At 43.2% G+C, this 15277-nt stretch overlaps 1 protein-coding gene across 1 annotated transcript in view; it reads right to left on the reverse strand.

Moving 5' to 3' along the window:
* The window catches only part of LOC311241291 (meprin A subunit alpha-like), a gene marked incomplete at both ends in the record, with an annotated part of 34229 nt that extends 26752 nt beyond the window's left edge, over positions 1-7477 (reverse strand). Inside the window, 6 exons of the mRNA XM_084330063.1 lie at positions 169-286; positions 5098-5173; positions 5338-5378; positions 6707-6751; positions 6841-6865; positions 7421-7477. Coding sequence (XP_084186189.1) covers positions 169-286; positions 5098-5173; positions 5338-5378; positions 6707-6751; positions 6841-6865; positions 7421-7477 — 362 coding nt within the window. The remainder of the gene's footprint in view (positions 1-168; positions 287-5097; positions 5174-5337; positions 5379-6706; positions 6752-6840; positions 6866-7420) is intronic.
* Between the last annotated feature and the right edge of the window lie 7800 nt (positions 7478-15277).

A 15277-nucleotide genomic window follows, 5' to 3' on the forward strand; every position in this document is an offset into this window, starting at 1 on the left:
TCCTCCATTTCCAATTCATCAAGACATTTATGACATACAAGAAGACATACAAATATACAGTACTGTGTAAGAAAAAGAGATCCTAAAATAAATATATACAACCGAAAGGGGAAACAACTGTACATTGGAGGGGGTTGGGTGGGTGGGGGGGGGGGATAACTGACATACCCGCCTTTCTTTTCAAACTTGATGTATGTCTTCTCTCCCTCATACGGCTTGAAGTCGACGCAGGACTTCAACCGGTACATTTCAAAAGCCTGGTGGACGCAACCCTTGGCATTTAGATCTGAGAGAGGAGGGGAAACACAGGAGTTTAGATCTGAGAGAGGAGGGGGAACACAGAGAGCTTTAGGTGACGTTTCCAACATGGTCGTGTTCCACAAGAGTTATGTCGTAGAAAATATCATCATGTCATTATGTTTCCTATTTTTAATAACGACTCAGAATGATTTATACAAACGGCTCATCTTTTTGTCCTTTAACATTTCCCATAACAGATGGTGACGAGAGATGTTTTTTTTTTTATTTTTAACGGACTCTGCAGAGAAGGTGAATCCTGGGATTCCGGGGGATTGCTACCCTGTCTCTACCTCCTCGGTGCACTGGGAGGGGAGAGTACCGCTGCGCCGTCCGCTTGGCTGTCGCCTCCGGCATGGACCTTATCCTTGTGGACGCATGATGAGGGACACTCTGTGAGCTGTTGAAATTCTGATTTCTGTTTAAAGCATTTTTGTTTTTTAGATTTAAAATTAGAGGTCTAAACTAGAACATGGTGCCTGTCAGAGCTATTTGTTTAGTATATTACTGTGTGCTTGGTAGACTGGCGATGGTTTTTTCTATAGTTTCTCAATCTTGGTACGTCCTGAAAGTATTAGGCGAGGATTAGACTTGTGACCTATAGACGGGGTGCGGGGGCTACCCACGAGTATAATAAAAGATGTTTTAAGTTCAAGTCTGCATCCCGAAGAAGAGGGGTGGGGGTTTTTGGGCTTCAAAATTATATATATATATAGCGCTAGTTTCGCTCTGCAGGCTTTGAGGCATTGCTTTTCACTAAGGAGCAGGACGAGGGACTGTGCTGTGGAATTGTACAATCGCTTTGGAATTAGCAGAGGGAGACAGGTGTGTTAAGGGTGATCCTGAGAGAGGATTTATTTTTTTGGGGTTTTAAAAGGTCCTTTGGAATGCTGTGAATAGGTGATCCTGCCAAAAAAAGGAACAATAGACAGTATGTTTCACAGGGGTGGATTATCTTTAATTATTTTACCTGGTCAATCTCGAGTGTTTTCTAAGGAAAACTAGGGTATGGGGGTACTTTTCATGGGGTTCATGGACGAGGAAGGCACTGCTCTAAGGGTTAATTCCATTTTTGTTTGTCTGTACTATAAGGTTTTTTTTTCTCACAAGGAGGCGGGAATGAGGGACTGTGAGTCGGGAGAATTTACCTGTGTTTTTCAGACCTACCGTCATTTGCCATTCAGTCTCTATTTGACCTGTCAGTACTCACATGGTTAGTAGCTGCTAGCAACAGCGATCATCTAATTTCATGTGACCTGCAGACATCATTGTGACCTGTTTGCCGACTAGACTCTAAGAGACAGTTGTTTTTGTTGTCATGACTTAGGAAACTGCCCTGCTCGTTGGAGCTGAGTTGAGGGTATAGAATGACCTGACTTCAGGCCAGGAGTGGACCCTTTCTACCATTTTAGTGTGTAAACAGAAAAGGGGTAAATACAAAAAGAGTTATTAGTGTGTAAACAGATAAGGGGAAAATAATAGAAAAAGAGTTCTGTCTATTGTAATGTGTGTGTATCGAGAAGACTGTCATGTTTTTGAACTGTGGTACCGGACAGCTTTTGATTTCTCTCTCTCTCTCTCTCTCTCTCTCTCTCTCTCTCTCTCTCTCTCTCTCTCTCACCCCAGCCTGATAGTATCACTGGTCCAGAGATATAGATCTAAGAGACAGTTTCCAGCAGGCTTTTGAATGAGACAGTTTCCAGCAGGCCTGTTTCATCAGTGGAACAAACCGAGGACCTGAGTGAGAGAGCCAGGAGCAGACAGGGGTGTTTTGGGTCGGACGGGAGGAGGAGAGACCCTATCCACTCCGAGATTCTACAAAATGATTAGGCAAGTCTGAACCACATTACATTGCAGTATCATCTAAAAAATATTAGGTCAGAATGAAGATGTTTTTGAAAGTACTGTACATTACAATGGAAGACTTGGTTTGTGTGACCTCCTTGAGATTTTGTTTTCATTTTTTGTGTGTTTTTCCTGCAGTTGTCTCATAAGGGAACATTTATTAATGTGTAGTCATTCAAACTAGATTTGGTTACGGTCTAATTGTTAAGCAAACCTTCAAAAAAATTTAAAGGTGCAGTAGGTAATTTTTATTATCTTTTTCTCTTTTCACCCTGACGTTTGTTTTGGGAACGCTCCGTTCAAGTTCAAGTTCAAGTTTCTTTTATTGCCACACGGCCAGGCCGGTGGAATTTGAGCACGGTGCAGGTGGTAGCTGCGACAATACACCACATGGAACACAACATAACATCAACATCAACATAACATAACATAACATAACATAACATAACATAACATAACATACATAACATAACAGCAGGGGGTGAAATTAGGATGAGTTGGAGTTGAGTAATTGTATGGCCTTGGGGAAGAAACTGTTGTTGAACCTAACCGTGCGACTACCTAGTGACCTAAACCTTCTACCAGAGGGGAGGAGTTGGAAGAGGTGATGAGCTGGGTGCAGAGGGTCACTGATGATTTTGTGTGCGCGTGTGATGGTGTGATGTTTGTGTATGGAGTCCAGGGTGGGGAGTGTGCAGTTAATGATTTTGGATGCCCTAATGATGATCCTGTCTAGTCTGTGTAGTGTGTGTTTGGGTGTGTTGCCGTACCAAACAGTGATGGAGAGTGAAATGATGTTTTGTATGATGGCTGTGTAAAATTGAATCATTAACGTCTTCCTAAACTTGTACTTCCTGAGTTGTCTTAAGTGAAATAATCTTTGGTTGGCTGTTTTAAGTAAATGAGTGGTGTGATGATCCCAGTTGAGTTTGTTGCTGATGTGTGTTCCTAAGTATTTAAATGTGTCTGTGGCTGAAATGGGTTGGTTATTGATGAGCATGGGTGTTTTGGTGGGTGTGATTTTGCAAAAGTCAATAATGAGTTCCACGGTCTTGCTTTCATTGAGTATCAGGTTATGTTCTTTGCACCATGTGAGTGTCCGCTCCACCTCCAGCCGGTAGTCATCCTCCTAACAGTTCCAAACTGATTCTAAACACTGTCTCATAGCAGAGAAACTGTGTAGTCAAGTGTTTTCAAGGTTGTTTTGTTTTTGCCTTTTGTTATTGTTTCTGCAAGATACTGGTTGTTTTTTGTTCTGTCTTTCCACCTGATGCGCCTTCAACCGGCGGAAGCAGTTCACTTGGGACACCTGTCGTCATTAATTTATGTGTGGACTAATGTCTCCCTCTAGGGGTTGGTTGATGTAATAAAGATTGTTTTTTTTTGTTTCCTCTGATCAATGAAGTTATGTTTTTTGCAGTTTGATATTAGAGACAGTAGTCTACCCGTATTCTGCATGTTGAATTATAGGTTAAAGTCTTGTTTTTGGCATTTTTTTTAGTAAATTTTTTTTAGGTAAAAGAATGATGATATTTTTAGTTGTTATGAAGTGATAATGATTATGATCAAAGAGGGGAGTGTCGTAGAAAATATCATCATGTCATTATAGATCTGTGTTGAGATATCATTTTATCTTTGTACAGCTTGACTGGTTATGGCCAGCTAGTATAATGTGTGTGTGTCTCTTTAAAAGGTCCAAAGTACCCAGCTAGCCAAAGCAAGGTCATGTTATTACTCCCCTACTGAGAACCCAGTTTGTTTATACTTTCATCATCATATCTGATATATAATGTTACGTCTTGCAAGTGTGTATAAACTACGTTCTGCCCAGACCTTTTGGTCACTTTGCTGGTGAGATTCAGTGTGTGAACACATGTTGTCTCTGATTGTAAACTGAACTTTCATTTTGTGGCCACAGATGAAATAAACTATGTTTCCTATTTTTAATAACGACTCAGAATGATTTATACAAACAGCTCATCTTTTTGTCCTTTAACATTTCCCATAACAGTTATTATATATCAGAGAGCTTTAGGTGGTGACGCTTCCAACATGGTAGTGTTCCACAGGGTTGAAGGTAGGATTCAAATGAATTACAGCAGGGGTTCCCAATAAGGCATTTTGATTTGGCCTGGCAAAGTTATATTAATCAAACGAAAAAAAACGAGTCCGCTAGTCTTCTTTTATTATGACATTTGTAGCGCAGAGAACTTTTATTATGAAACAGGAAACACTGTTACTTCTTACTTACTATCATACAGGGGCGTCCATTTGGTATGGCAAGGTATGGCACTCGCCATACCTTGGCAAATAAAAATGTAAAAAAAAAAAAAAAAAAAAAAATTATTCGAATGTCAACATTATGAACGAAGCTTTGAACTATTCGGTACAGCCCTAGCATGTTTTGATATTGTTGAAAATGGACATAGGGACGCAGAGACAAGTGATACAGGGACACAGGTAAGGTCTGGCTTAGTGATTATAATAGTGCAGTTCAGCATTCACAGTAACCCATACTTTTTGTGAATGTGTTTTTGATACTACATTCTGTTGAACACACACCTCAAAACCGTACCTAAGGAAAATTGGCTCAATTGCAAGAAAAGTAATAGACAGTTATGATATTACATTCTGCATAATTCGTATGCAAAATATTGTGGTTCCCTGCTTTAGTCTGTTGACACATTTCTATACTAAAAATGCTTGTGTAGTCCTGTGTCATACCTAAATGTCATATAACTGAATTGTATAGAAACAACTCACCAAAAGTGACTATTGCACAACTGATTTGACAAAAAAAATCCACCAAGGGGGGGAAACACCCCCTTCACCCCCCCCCCCCCCCTCCTCGCCATACCTTGCCTTTTAGTGAAAGGACGCCACTGCTATCATAACAAGGTAACATGCAGAAAACAGGAACATGCCGTTCAGAAGAGAGACTACTGACAGACTCACCTAAGTCATCGCCCAGGATGTATGGGATGGGAAACTTCCATCTGTACTTTTTGTCAATCAGGGCATTGCGTCCTTGCTGTAAAAGGTGTATAAAATAATAGTCTAAATTCAGAGCATTAGGAGAGTAAGCTCAACCGAGGCCAATGAAGGCCAGGAATCAATTATACTCCCAGTACTTCAGTTAAATGTGTTTGACGGAAAATGATCAAGGAACAATCATTGAAGATGACATCAACTCACTGGAACAACAATATCCCCTTCGATCAGGTTGGCGTCTGAACCTGCAGCACAAGTACAGTCATCATCACATTTGATTTAATTTGATTTTTATTTGTCTCGAACATAGAAACATAAAACAAGTTTAAAAAACAAAAAGGTAAATAGTCAAAGACTATTTCCATACAATAAGTGTTCAAGAAGGAACAGGGGGAAGTAAAACAACTTATCAAGCCCTGCCCCTTCCTTACAATATTTTACTTTATAATTTAATAAAAATAAAAATAACAGTACATCATAGAAATGTGACAATAAATAAACTATGATGGCTTAACACTTTGAATGCCGACGACGTGTATTGTCGTCTTATCAGACCCCCTGTTGAGTGCTGACGACGTGTATTGTCGTTTGATATTTTTATTAGCGATCTGAATTCATATTTCATCAACCGAGTCTCCCGTTGGTACAGCAGACCCACTAGGAGCTCAGATGGGAAAATACCGCCCCCTATCGTCTATCCCTGTGTAACTGCAGGTAATTTGATTATACTGCTGGATCTGTGGCGGTGGAACTGGCTCCACTGTGCTGGCAAGCCGTCTGATGAACATGGAAGTGATCGCGAGTTGGAATGCAGCGTGGAATATATATTTACAGCAGCCAATAATCAATCAATAAACGCGATCGATATTTGGAATGGCGATCAGGAATTGGAATAATCTTTTTGGAGAACATCTGATCTAAGGTAAGGAGTCTATGTTACCAGTCTTGGGGTAATCAGAGCTGTATTCACTGAGATATCAGCATGTGCCGTGTGTGTGTATGTGTGTGTGTGTGTGTGATCTTGAGGAAATGAGAGAATAGATTTTTCAGCCCGCCTCTATAGCGTGCATAAGTACACATATACTATCGATAATCTAGCGTTTATTTGAAAACGATTCATAAATAGGCAGACAAATGACAACGTGTCTAGTGTATTCGAGAATATTCCAATAAATGCTGTTTATGGGGGAATCTCTATTTTCCCGGAAATTTTCGAGAGAACGATAGCTTTTCGAAATGCTATAAAAAGGATATGAACCGATTAAAAAACTATCCGTTTTGACAATGTTGACTGCAAAACAAGTCATTAATAAGCGACGGGCAGATTAGACACATAGCCATAATTTAAAACATAGATTATGCGTTTTTAACGCTAACATTGAAGTGGATGATGGCATTCAAGGGGGTAAAAAGGTAAACAAGGCCGGCACTGATAGTGTTAATGTAAAGATCATATGTTATCATTATCCTTTTTCTACTGTTCAGGCCAGGGAGCTCAAACTAGCATCTTGTGAACCCTTTCACTGCCACACTACAGAAGGTTAACAGAACATGGAAAAAGATGATGGCTCACCCAAGTTAAGGAGAGGATTCTCGTCCTCGCCATTTGCAAACACCTCTGCATTGGAAAAAATGTAATATGTCAATTATAGGTCAAATCATACATCAGACAAGACACAAATGTTTAAAGGTAATTCCTTGACATACCATGTACATCAAGGGACGCCGGTATCTGCATGAAACACAGAATACATTTAGGCTAAATTAACAAGCGCCTTAATTACTTTTACTTTTTAGTAAGTCAAGTACATTTAAAAGTAGAAACTTTTTTACTTTTACTCAGGTGTGTTTTTAACCAGATACTCTGACTTTTACTTGAGTACGATTTTGAGACGGTACCCATACTTTCACTTAAGTATAATTTCTGGGTACTTTTTACACCCCTGAGTACTTTTAGCTTTGGAGAGAGCTTCCTTAAAGTGGAGTATGTGATTAAAGTACATTTATTTATGGACAGTAAGACCAGTCTTAGTATGGAGGCGCTAATATGAATACATTTCTATATTTCCAGACTATGTAGGCTTGAATGCTTTTCCATTAGGTGTCAAGGCCTGAAAAACACAAGTTTCAAACTCCTTTTGTCTGTTCCTGGCTTTGCACGAAGAGAGGAACCCTGTATTATTGATAATGTACCACTCATAGCAGTATGCCTCTCCTCACTATATCCAACCGTACTGATCAATACAACAAAAGTAAAAGCACACAAATAAAAAAAAGGAATACTCACAGTGTATGAAGTGGCCAGAGCCACCAGCCCTGCCAAGAGCAACACTCTCCCCTGCATCGTGGACATGATAGATATGGCAAGAAAAGGCATTTGGTTTAAATGTGTGACAAGACGGGACCTTTAGCCCTTGATAAAGAATTATACCAGCTGTAGTAAAGACTAACTGAAGGGCCTTGACTTTACAAGGTTGCTGACAGGTGAGCTAGTTTATTATGACCGTTCCTGAGTGTGTGTACTGTACCTGTAGGGGAGAACGGGGGACGTTGTCACACGGGTAGGTTGTTGTCACATTCATTATATTTCACCTATTGTCATCTTTGGAGTGAAACAGCTGAACTTGAGGTGAGAGGACCTTTTGTGTTTTTCATGTCCATTTGTAAATATTCCGCTCCTCAGTATTTTTCTTCTAGGCTTTTACACAATTGGTTTATAATGAAACAATTATTACCCTTAAAAAGTGTGAAGGGATAGCTATAGTTTAGATTGTTGTTAGCTAGCTAACTAGTTGTTAGATGGCTGTTAGCCTTGATGCTATCAAGACATTCCAGTTGGGGTTGGTCGTCACATTTTCTTTGGGGTTGGTTGTCACATGTTGTGTAGGCTATTATTGTTAGGCCGATTTATTGTGTTCTTATTTTGTTATATAGGATGGCCTAAAGATGTGTTTCCTGTTTATGTTCATGTTAAGATGCATTAATTTATGTATTTGTCAACTTGTCAATGCAATAAAACTTTCAAATTTTGTTCTGCCTTCTTGTCTTCTTTTTAAGATGTTTCCCATTAAAACACATGGTGACAACCAACCCCATAGTGTGTGACAAGTTGACAACCATCCCCATGATGGGGTTGGTTGTCACAATGTGTCAGTGTCTTTGATAGGTGATTAACTCTTTGTTACAATACGTTGGAAAATGAGAGGGATACACATTTCAAGCCAACATCTTAAGCTTCAATTTAATGACTATTGAAAGATGTTTTGATGATGAGCAATTCACACTAGAGTAAAAAGTGTGACAACTATCCCCGTTCTCCCCTACCTGTGAAGCAGATGAGGTATTAACCCTTTCATTACCACACTACAGAAGGTTAACCCTTTACTATCACACTACAAACGGTTAACGTAAGGTTATGTATATAACCAAGTTCTATGAATTCTGGTGACGCTCAGCGTCAGTCTGCACTGACTTCACTTCGTGCACGTGCACTGAATAAAAAATTCCACAATGTACCTTTACATACCAACATTCGTCTGGCCACACCCCTATCCGCTTACCTTTATAAGCAGGTGTGTGGTCACCTACTCGCCTCCTTCCCAAACTTTCACCACAAGGCGAGATCAAGGGCCGCAGCGGCGTCCTGACGCTGAGCGTCACCAGAATTCATAGAACTTGGTTATATACATAACCTTACGTTCTATTTCATTCTGGCCTCCGCTCAGCGTCAGTCTGCACAAGAGGAGCTGAGCGGAAGCCAGAAGCTCGACAAATGTACCCCGCTGAGGCCCCCCACAACCATCAGACCGGGGAGGACCGAGCCCCCCGACCCTCCCTAATGGAGGGATACCCTCCCTATTGGAGGACGGGAGGGAGACGGATCCGACCGTGTGAAGAGGAACTCGAGCAACTCAACGCACAGGGTGAGCAGACCGTGGCTTGACCCCACGACTACGCACACGCACAACCCGCATGCCACCAGGGAACGAACGGAAGGAACAACCCTTGTTACTGCCCCCAAAATCACGGGGTCAAGAGCAAACTCAACCCCGTGGCAAGGCCGTAGCAGCGGAGCGCGAAGGAAGACCCAGACCCACTGAAGGGACTGGATCCCCTGGAAAAAGGGGGCCCGGAGAGGTCAATGACGCCAGGCATCAAGACCCCACCAGGCGGTCACTTAGTGACACCGCCCCCCACATCGCCAGCGTATTCGGACAGGGCCCCTCCAAGAGCGGGCCCTTTCCCTCCATTAGTACACCGCCTGGCACACTGACCCTGCAACACAGGCAGTCAGCATGGCCGTAAAGCATTCAAAAGGTTAACCAACGGAAGCAGGCAGCGCACCGGGGAAACCAGGCAGCAGGCTGTAGACCCGAGCCTGGAGCACTGCGGACGAGACAGGCGCCAAAGGGGTCAACTGAAAACAGCCCCCCAGGCGGAAGGGGCGCATGCAACTTCGAAAGAGTGCCTAAGCTTAACCGTCGAAAGAACTTGCTGTCACGCTCTAAGACAAACAGTGGCGGCCGCTGGGTACTTCGCCACTAGGGGCGCTATACCAAATATTTTGCGAACATGTACAGTACAGTACTGTACCACGCAAGACTCATGGCAAGACGTGAGCGATTCGACTCACGCTCACGGCAATGAATCGGCTCTTATGAACGAGTCGCTCAGCTGTTACTACAACAACACACAACCAGTCAAATAAAGTATAGTCTAGACTCTAATTCACAACTTGAAACACAATATAAATAGAAAAGTTAGAAACAAAACTCGCCCGTCTCCAAACACAGGCAGATCTCTCCCTCTCTCCTTCTCTCTCTCACACACAGCGCGACGTGGAATCGATTCGTTACACAATCAGACCTATTATATACCAAGAATAACTTCAGTATGAGTACAGGGCTGTACACATATTTTGCATATTGTTAAACGAGCCAAGGCTAGCTATTAAACTATCGATATGAATCGAAAATCTGGGACCCTGATGTAAACAAGACAAACGTCTTTCTCTGGTCTGCATCCCCTTAACAATTGTGTGTATTGAGCCGTACTGTATTGTACCCATTCTGCAATCTGTTAATAAAGTTCTCATTCATTCATTCATTCAAACATAGACGATATTGAACAAGCCATAATCCACGTATTTTCAATCCGAGAGAGCTGCAGTAGTTAAATCAATGAGCCATCGATAAATAAACAATCAGCAATGTCTCGCTTCATGAATGGCCAGCAGTAGTACTGCTCCTAAAAAAACTATTTACAACCGTTAACGTTAAGAAGAGAGAGAGAGAGAGAGAGAGAGAGAGAGAGATTTCTTCAACCTCGAACCTAAATTCCTTAGCAACCCGTGTTACCAAGTAAACAAATCACAGAACGATAGCCAGTTAGCCCGCACCAGCCTAGTAGTACTACTAACGTTAGCTCCCAGAACGATAGCCAGTTAGCCCGCACCAGCCTAGTAGTACTACTAACGTTAGAGAGAGAGAGAGAGAGACTCACTGTTTAGTTGAAACGTCCAGGGCAGGAAACGTGTATAATCCGCCATATAGCTTGTTAGCCAAGTGTTAGCTCAGCTGAGCTCGTCGACGTTAGCACAACACTCAACAAGTACATTCCTTTGTCCATTTCCGCTCGAACAGACTGCAAACTACCTGGCGTTCTATCGCCATGCTCTAAGACAAACTCTAACCTTAACCAACTTTGAAAGAGTGCCTAAGCTTAACAGTCTAAAGAACTTGCAGTCACAGCACGGCACGCTCTAAGACAAACAACAGTCCTAGTACCAGGAACCAAGCTAGAAGCTAGAATTGGAACATTAGAAATTGGATTCGGCCAATCAGAGATCGTCTCTGTGAAATTCTGCCATAGAAAAAAATACTGGCGTCGGCCAATCAGAGAGTGTCTCCGCGAAATGCGGCTATGGAAATTCTCACGGAAGTTCACGCTGCTTTCTAGACCGCTTCAAATCGCGCTCGGATTCCAACATAATAGTCATATTTCAACGCACAACGCCGTATGCACTGATTGGCTGTGACGGAGACAGCGATCAAACTGTGACGCGCAGTCAGAGCGCTATCGCTTCTTGCCCGGGCGAGAAATACGAAAAAATAAAAAAAAACGTCACTTCCTGCCCATGAAAACGCTGTTTTTTTTATTTAGATAATAACGTTATATTGTGCATTGGAAATACAAACATACTTAAAATGAGTAAATATTATTCATTTTAAAAATGTTTATATTATTTATAGGGCTATAAAACAAAAAACAAAAAAGTTTTTTTTTTCTTCTTCTCTCATTTAACAGGTGGGTCGGCGCCCTAGCGCCACCAGTGGCGAGCCGCCACTGAAGACAAACTCTAACCTTAACCAACTTCAAAAGAGTGCCTAAGCTTAACCAGTGTAGAAACAGGCGTCGGCCAATCAGCGAGCGTCTTGCCAGAAATGCGGCTAGGTTTAGAAATAACGCGTCTATCCCATAGAGAACACTAGATAGCTTACCCGCGCTGCCGGCCAATGGAGAGGGACTTCGTCGTAGGGCGGCCATCTTGCCCCCAGGCAGCTCAGCTGCATGATTACGAAACCTAGCCGCATTTCTCGGAGACGCTCTCTGATTGGCCACTTCATGTGACATGTGTGCCCAATCGTGTGACGCCTGTTTCTACACCGGTTAAGCTTAGGCACTCTTTCGAAGTTGGTTAAGGTTAGAGTTTGTCTTAGAGCAGGGCGATACTGAACACTAGCCCTGATTCCAAACTCTAACCTTAACCAACTTCGAAACAGTCGCCTAAGCTTAACCAGTGATAAACTAGGCGTTAGGTAGTTTGCAGGCTGTTAGACCCAGAAATGGGCAAAGACACAGCTCATCACGCGATTGGGCGCACATGTCAGTGGCCAATCAGAGAGAGCGTCAGTCAGTGGCCAATCAGAGTGTCTCCGCAAAATGCGGCTACGGAAAAAAATAACACGGTCTGGCCATTTAGTGGGATCATTTTTTCATTATCCTGTTTGGCTGAAAGGACACTGGCCTCGCGCCGTTCAGGCTCCGTTGACAATCTGCGCATGTGTATGGGGAATAGGTGCTGGAAAAGGGACTTGATCTCGGCCGATTTAGTTCTGATCGATTAGGAGACTCAGGCGCATACAAGTCTATTCGATCATGTCTCTAGCACCCCCACAGCCGTAGCTGTAACCACTTACATCACGGCTCTCATCCACATTCATTCATATGCTCCCCCCACTATCTCCCCCCCGATTTCAATGTAACGCGGAAGTGCAGTGGTCTATCCCGCGTCTATACTTTCCGTAGCCGCATTTCTGCAGGACGCTCTCTGATTGGCCGACGCCAGTTTCTACACTGGTTAGGCTTAGGCACTCTTTCGAAGTAGGTTAAGGTTAGAGTTTGTCTTAGAGCGTGACGGCAAGTTCTTTCGACGGTTAAGCTTAGGCACTCTTTCGAAGTTGGTTAAGGTTAGAGTTTGTCTTAGAGCATGGCGATAGAACGCCAGGTAGTTTGCAGGCTGTTCGACGCGGAAATGGGCAAAGACACAGCTCATCACGCGATTGGGCAAACATGTCAGTGGCCAATCAGAGAGCGTCAGTCAGTGGCCAATCAGTGAGCGTCCTGCAGAAATGCGGCTACGGAAAGTATAGACGCGTCTATCCCGCGTCTATACTTTCCGTAGCCGCATTTCTGGCAGACGCTCTCTGATTGGCCACTGTTGCCCAATCGCGTGACGAGCTGTGTCTTTGCCCATTTCCGCGTCGAACAGCCTGCAAACTACCTGGCGTTCTATCGCCATGCTCTAAGACAAACTCTAACCTTAACCAACTTTGAAAGAGTGCCTAAGCTTAACCGTCGAAAGAACTTGCCGTCACGCTCTAAGACAAACTCTAACCTTAACCAACTTCGAAAGAGTGCCTAAGCTTAACCAGTGTAGAAACAGGCGTCGGCCAATCAGAGAGCGTCTTGCCAGAAATGCGGCTACGGAAAGTATAGACGCGTCTATCCCGCGTTATTTCTAAACCTAGCCGCATTTCTGGCAGACGCTCTCTGATTGGCACTGACTGACGCTCTCTGATTGGCCACTGACGCGTTTGCCCAATCGCGTGACGAGCTGTGTCTTTGCCCATTTCCGCGTCGAACAGCCTGCAAACTACCTGGCGTTCTATCGCCATGCTCTAAGACAAACTCTAACCTTAACCAACTTCGAAAGAGTGCCTAAGCTTAACTGTCGAAAGAACTTGCCGTCACGCTCTAAGACAAACTCTAACCTTAACCAACTTCGAAAGAGTGCCTAAGCTTAACCAGTGTAGAAACAGGCGTCGGCCAATCAGAGAGCGTCTTGCCAGATATACGGCTAGGTTTAGAAATAACGCATCTAGGGCGGTCAGGTGGCGTAACGGAGATTGCGTTCGTCACCAACCCCGGAGCGGCTGGATCCAGCTCACAGCTCCGGGGTTGTCACCAGCTTGGCTGGCCGTTCACACTAATACAATTGGCAGTATTAGAGGGTGGGAGAAGCTGGAGGGGTGGGTCGGACTGGGTCGGGGTCGTTGTAAACAGCGACTCCTACAGTTCGGTCGGGGCGCCTGCTAAGCGTGGATAGGATCTAAGTGGGATAGTGTGATCCTTCCACACGCTACGCCCTCTCAGTGAGAATCCGCACTGCCAGGTGAAAAGAAGCGGTTGATTGGCTGGACGTGTGTCGGAGGAAGCACGTGGTAGCCTCCACTCTCCCAGACCGACTGTGGGGGGTAAGTGCGCAGCGACCAGGAAGGGGATTGTGAATTGGCATAACGACTAACATTGGGATGGGAGAAAATCGGAGGAAAATAGGAGGGGGAAAAAGATCAATAAAAAAAATGAAGTTGGTTAAGGTTAGAGTTTGTCTTAGAGCATGGCGATAGAACGCCAGGTAGTTTGCAGGCTGTTTGACGTGGAAATGGGCAAAGACACAGATCGTCACGGATTGGGCAAACGCGTCAGTGGCCAATCAGAGAGCGTCAGTCAGTGCCAATCAGAGAGCGTCTCCGAGAAATGCGGCTAGGTTTCGTAATCACGCAGCTCAGCTACTGATGTCTATGGTGCATGTACTATTTAAATAACCATAGATTGCTCAATTCTTTACCGATTTTCAAACGGGTTGGTTTGCTATAAACATCAAAGATGTAGTTATACTCCATACTTATATATGCATCATAAATGTATCTAAAGATGTTTTTTTTACAAACCGCTTGAATCATAGCCATGTTAATAATGCTTGTAATAAACCAAACCGTTTGGAAATCCGTCAATATTTCAGCGAGTTATGAGTATTTTTGTCTGTGCAGATCACTCACCCTCCAACAGCTACCATAGAACGTAACAGAAAGGCTGACTGGGGCAAGATGGCGGCGGTTCAGCGACGCTGGTGACTCCGCCTTAAACTATCTAGTGTTCTATATATCTATGGTCTATCCTACATTACGTGAAACCAGCGTCGACGGAGCGCACTGAACTATTGGTTCTCCCACTCCACGTGACCATTTCTAGCATTTCCATTGGCTATAGTGACAGACATAGATAAATAGATAGATACAGCGGATTAGATGCAGTCCAGAGAAAACAACCAATCTAGATTATTTCAAGATTCTATCTATGTTTTACTTCCACGCACTGACGGAGAGATCACCAGATTCCGAAACAATTAAGCAAGTACTGAGCTGTACTGTACTGTACCCATTCTGCAATCTGTTAATAAAGTTTTCAATCAATCAATCAATCAATCAATGAATGAATGAATGAAAACTTTATTTAACAGATTGCAGAATGGGTACAATACAGTACGGCTCAATACATACAATTGTTAAGGGGATGCAGACCTGAGAAAGACGTTTGTCTTGATTCCATCAGGGTCCCCCATTTTCCCCCATCAATCAGTCTTTATCACACAAACGGTTGATATGTCGTTAGCCTAACGAGTGTCTGTAAATCGTCAATGAGAGGTGAAATTCGTCATAACCATGCACCCAAAATGTAACAAAAATCCCTTTTGAAAAAGATTGCCCTGAATCACAACAAGCGCTTTGCTTTTCAACTAAAAACAATCGAAAATATTGCGCTTTTACTTTGAAGGCGAAATCGCTAAACAGGAAGTGAGAGA

This window comes from Notolepis coatsorum (assembly GCF_963971535.1).
Source record: "Notolepis coatsorum genome assembly, chromosome: 15".
NCBI lineage: Eukaryota > Metazoa > Chordata > Actinopteri > Aulopiformes > Paralepididae > Notolepis > Notolepis coatsorum.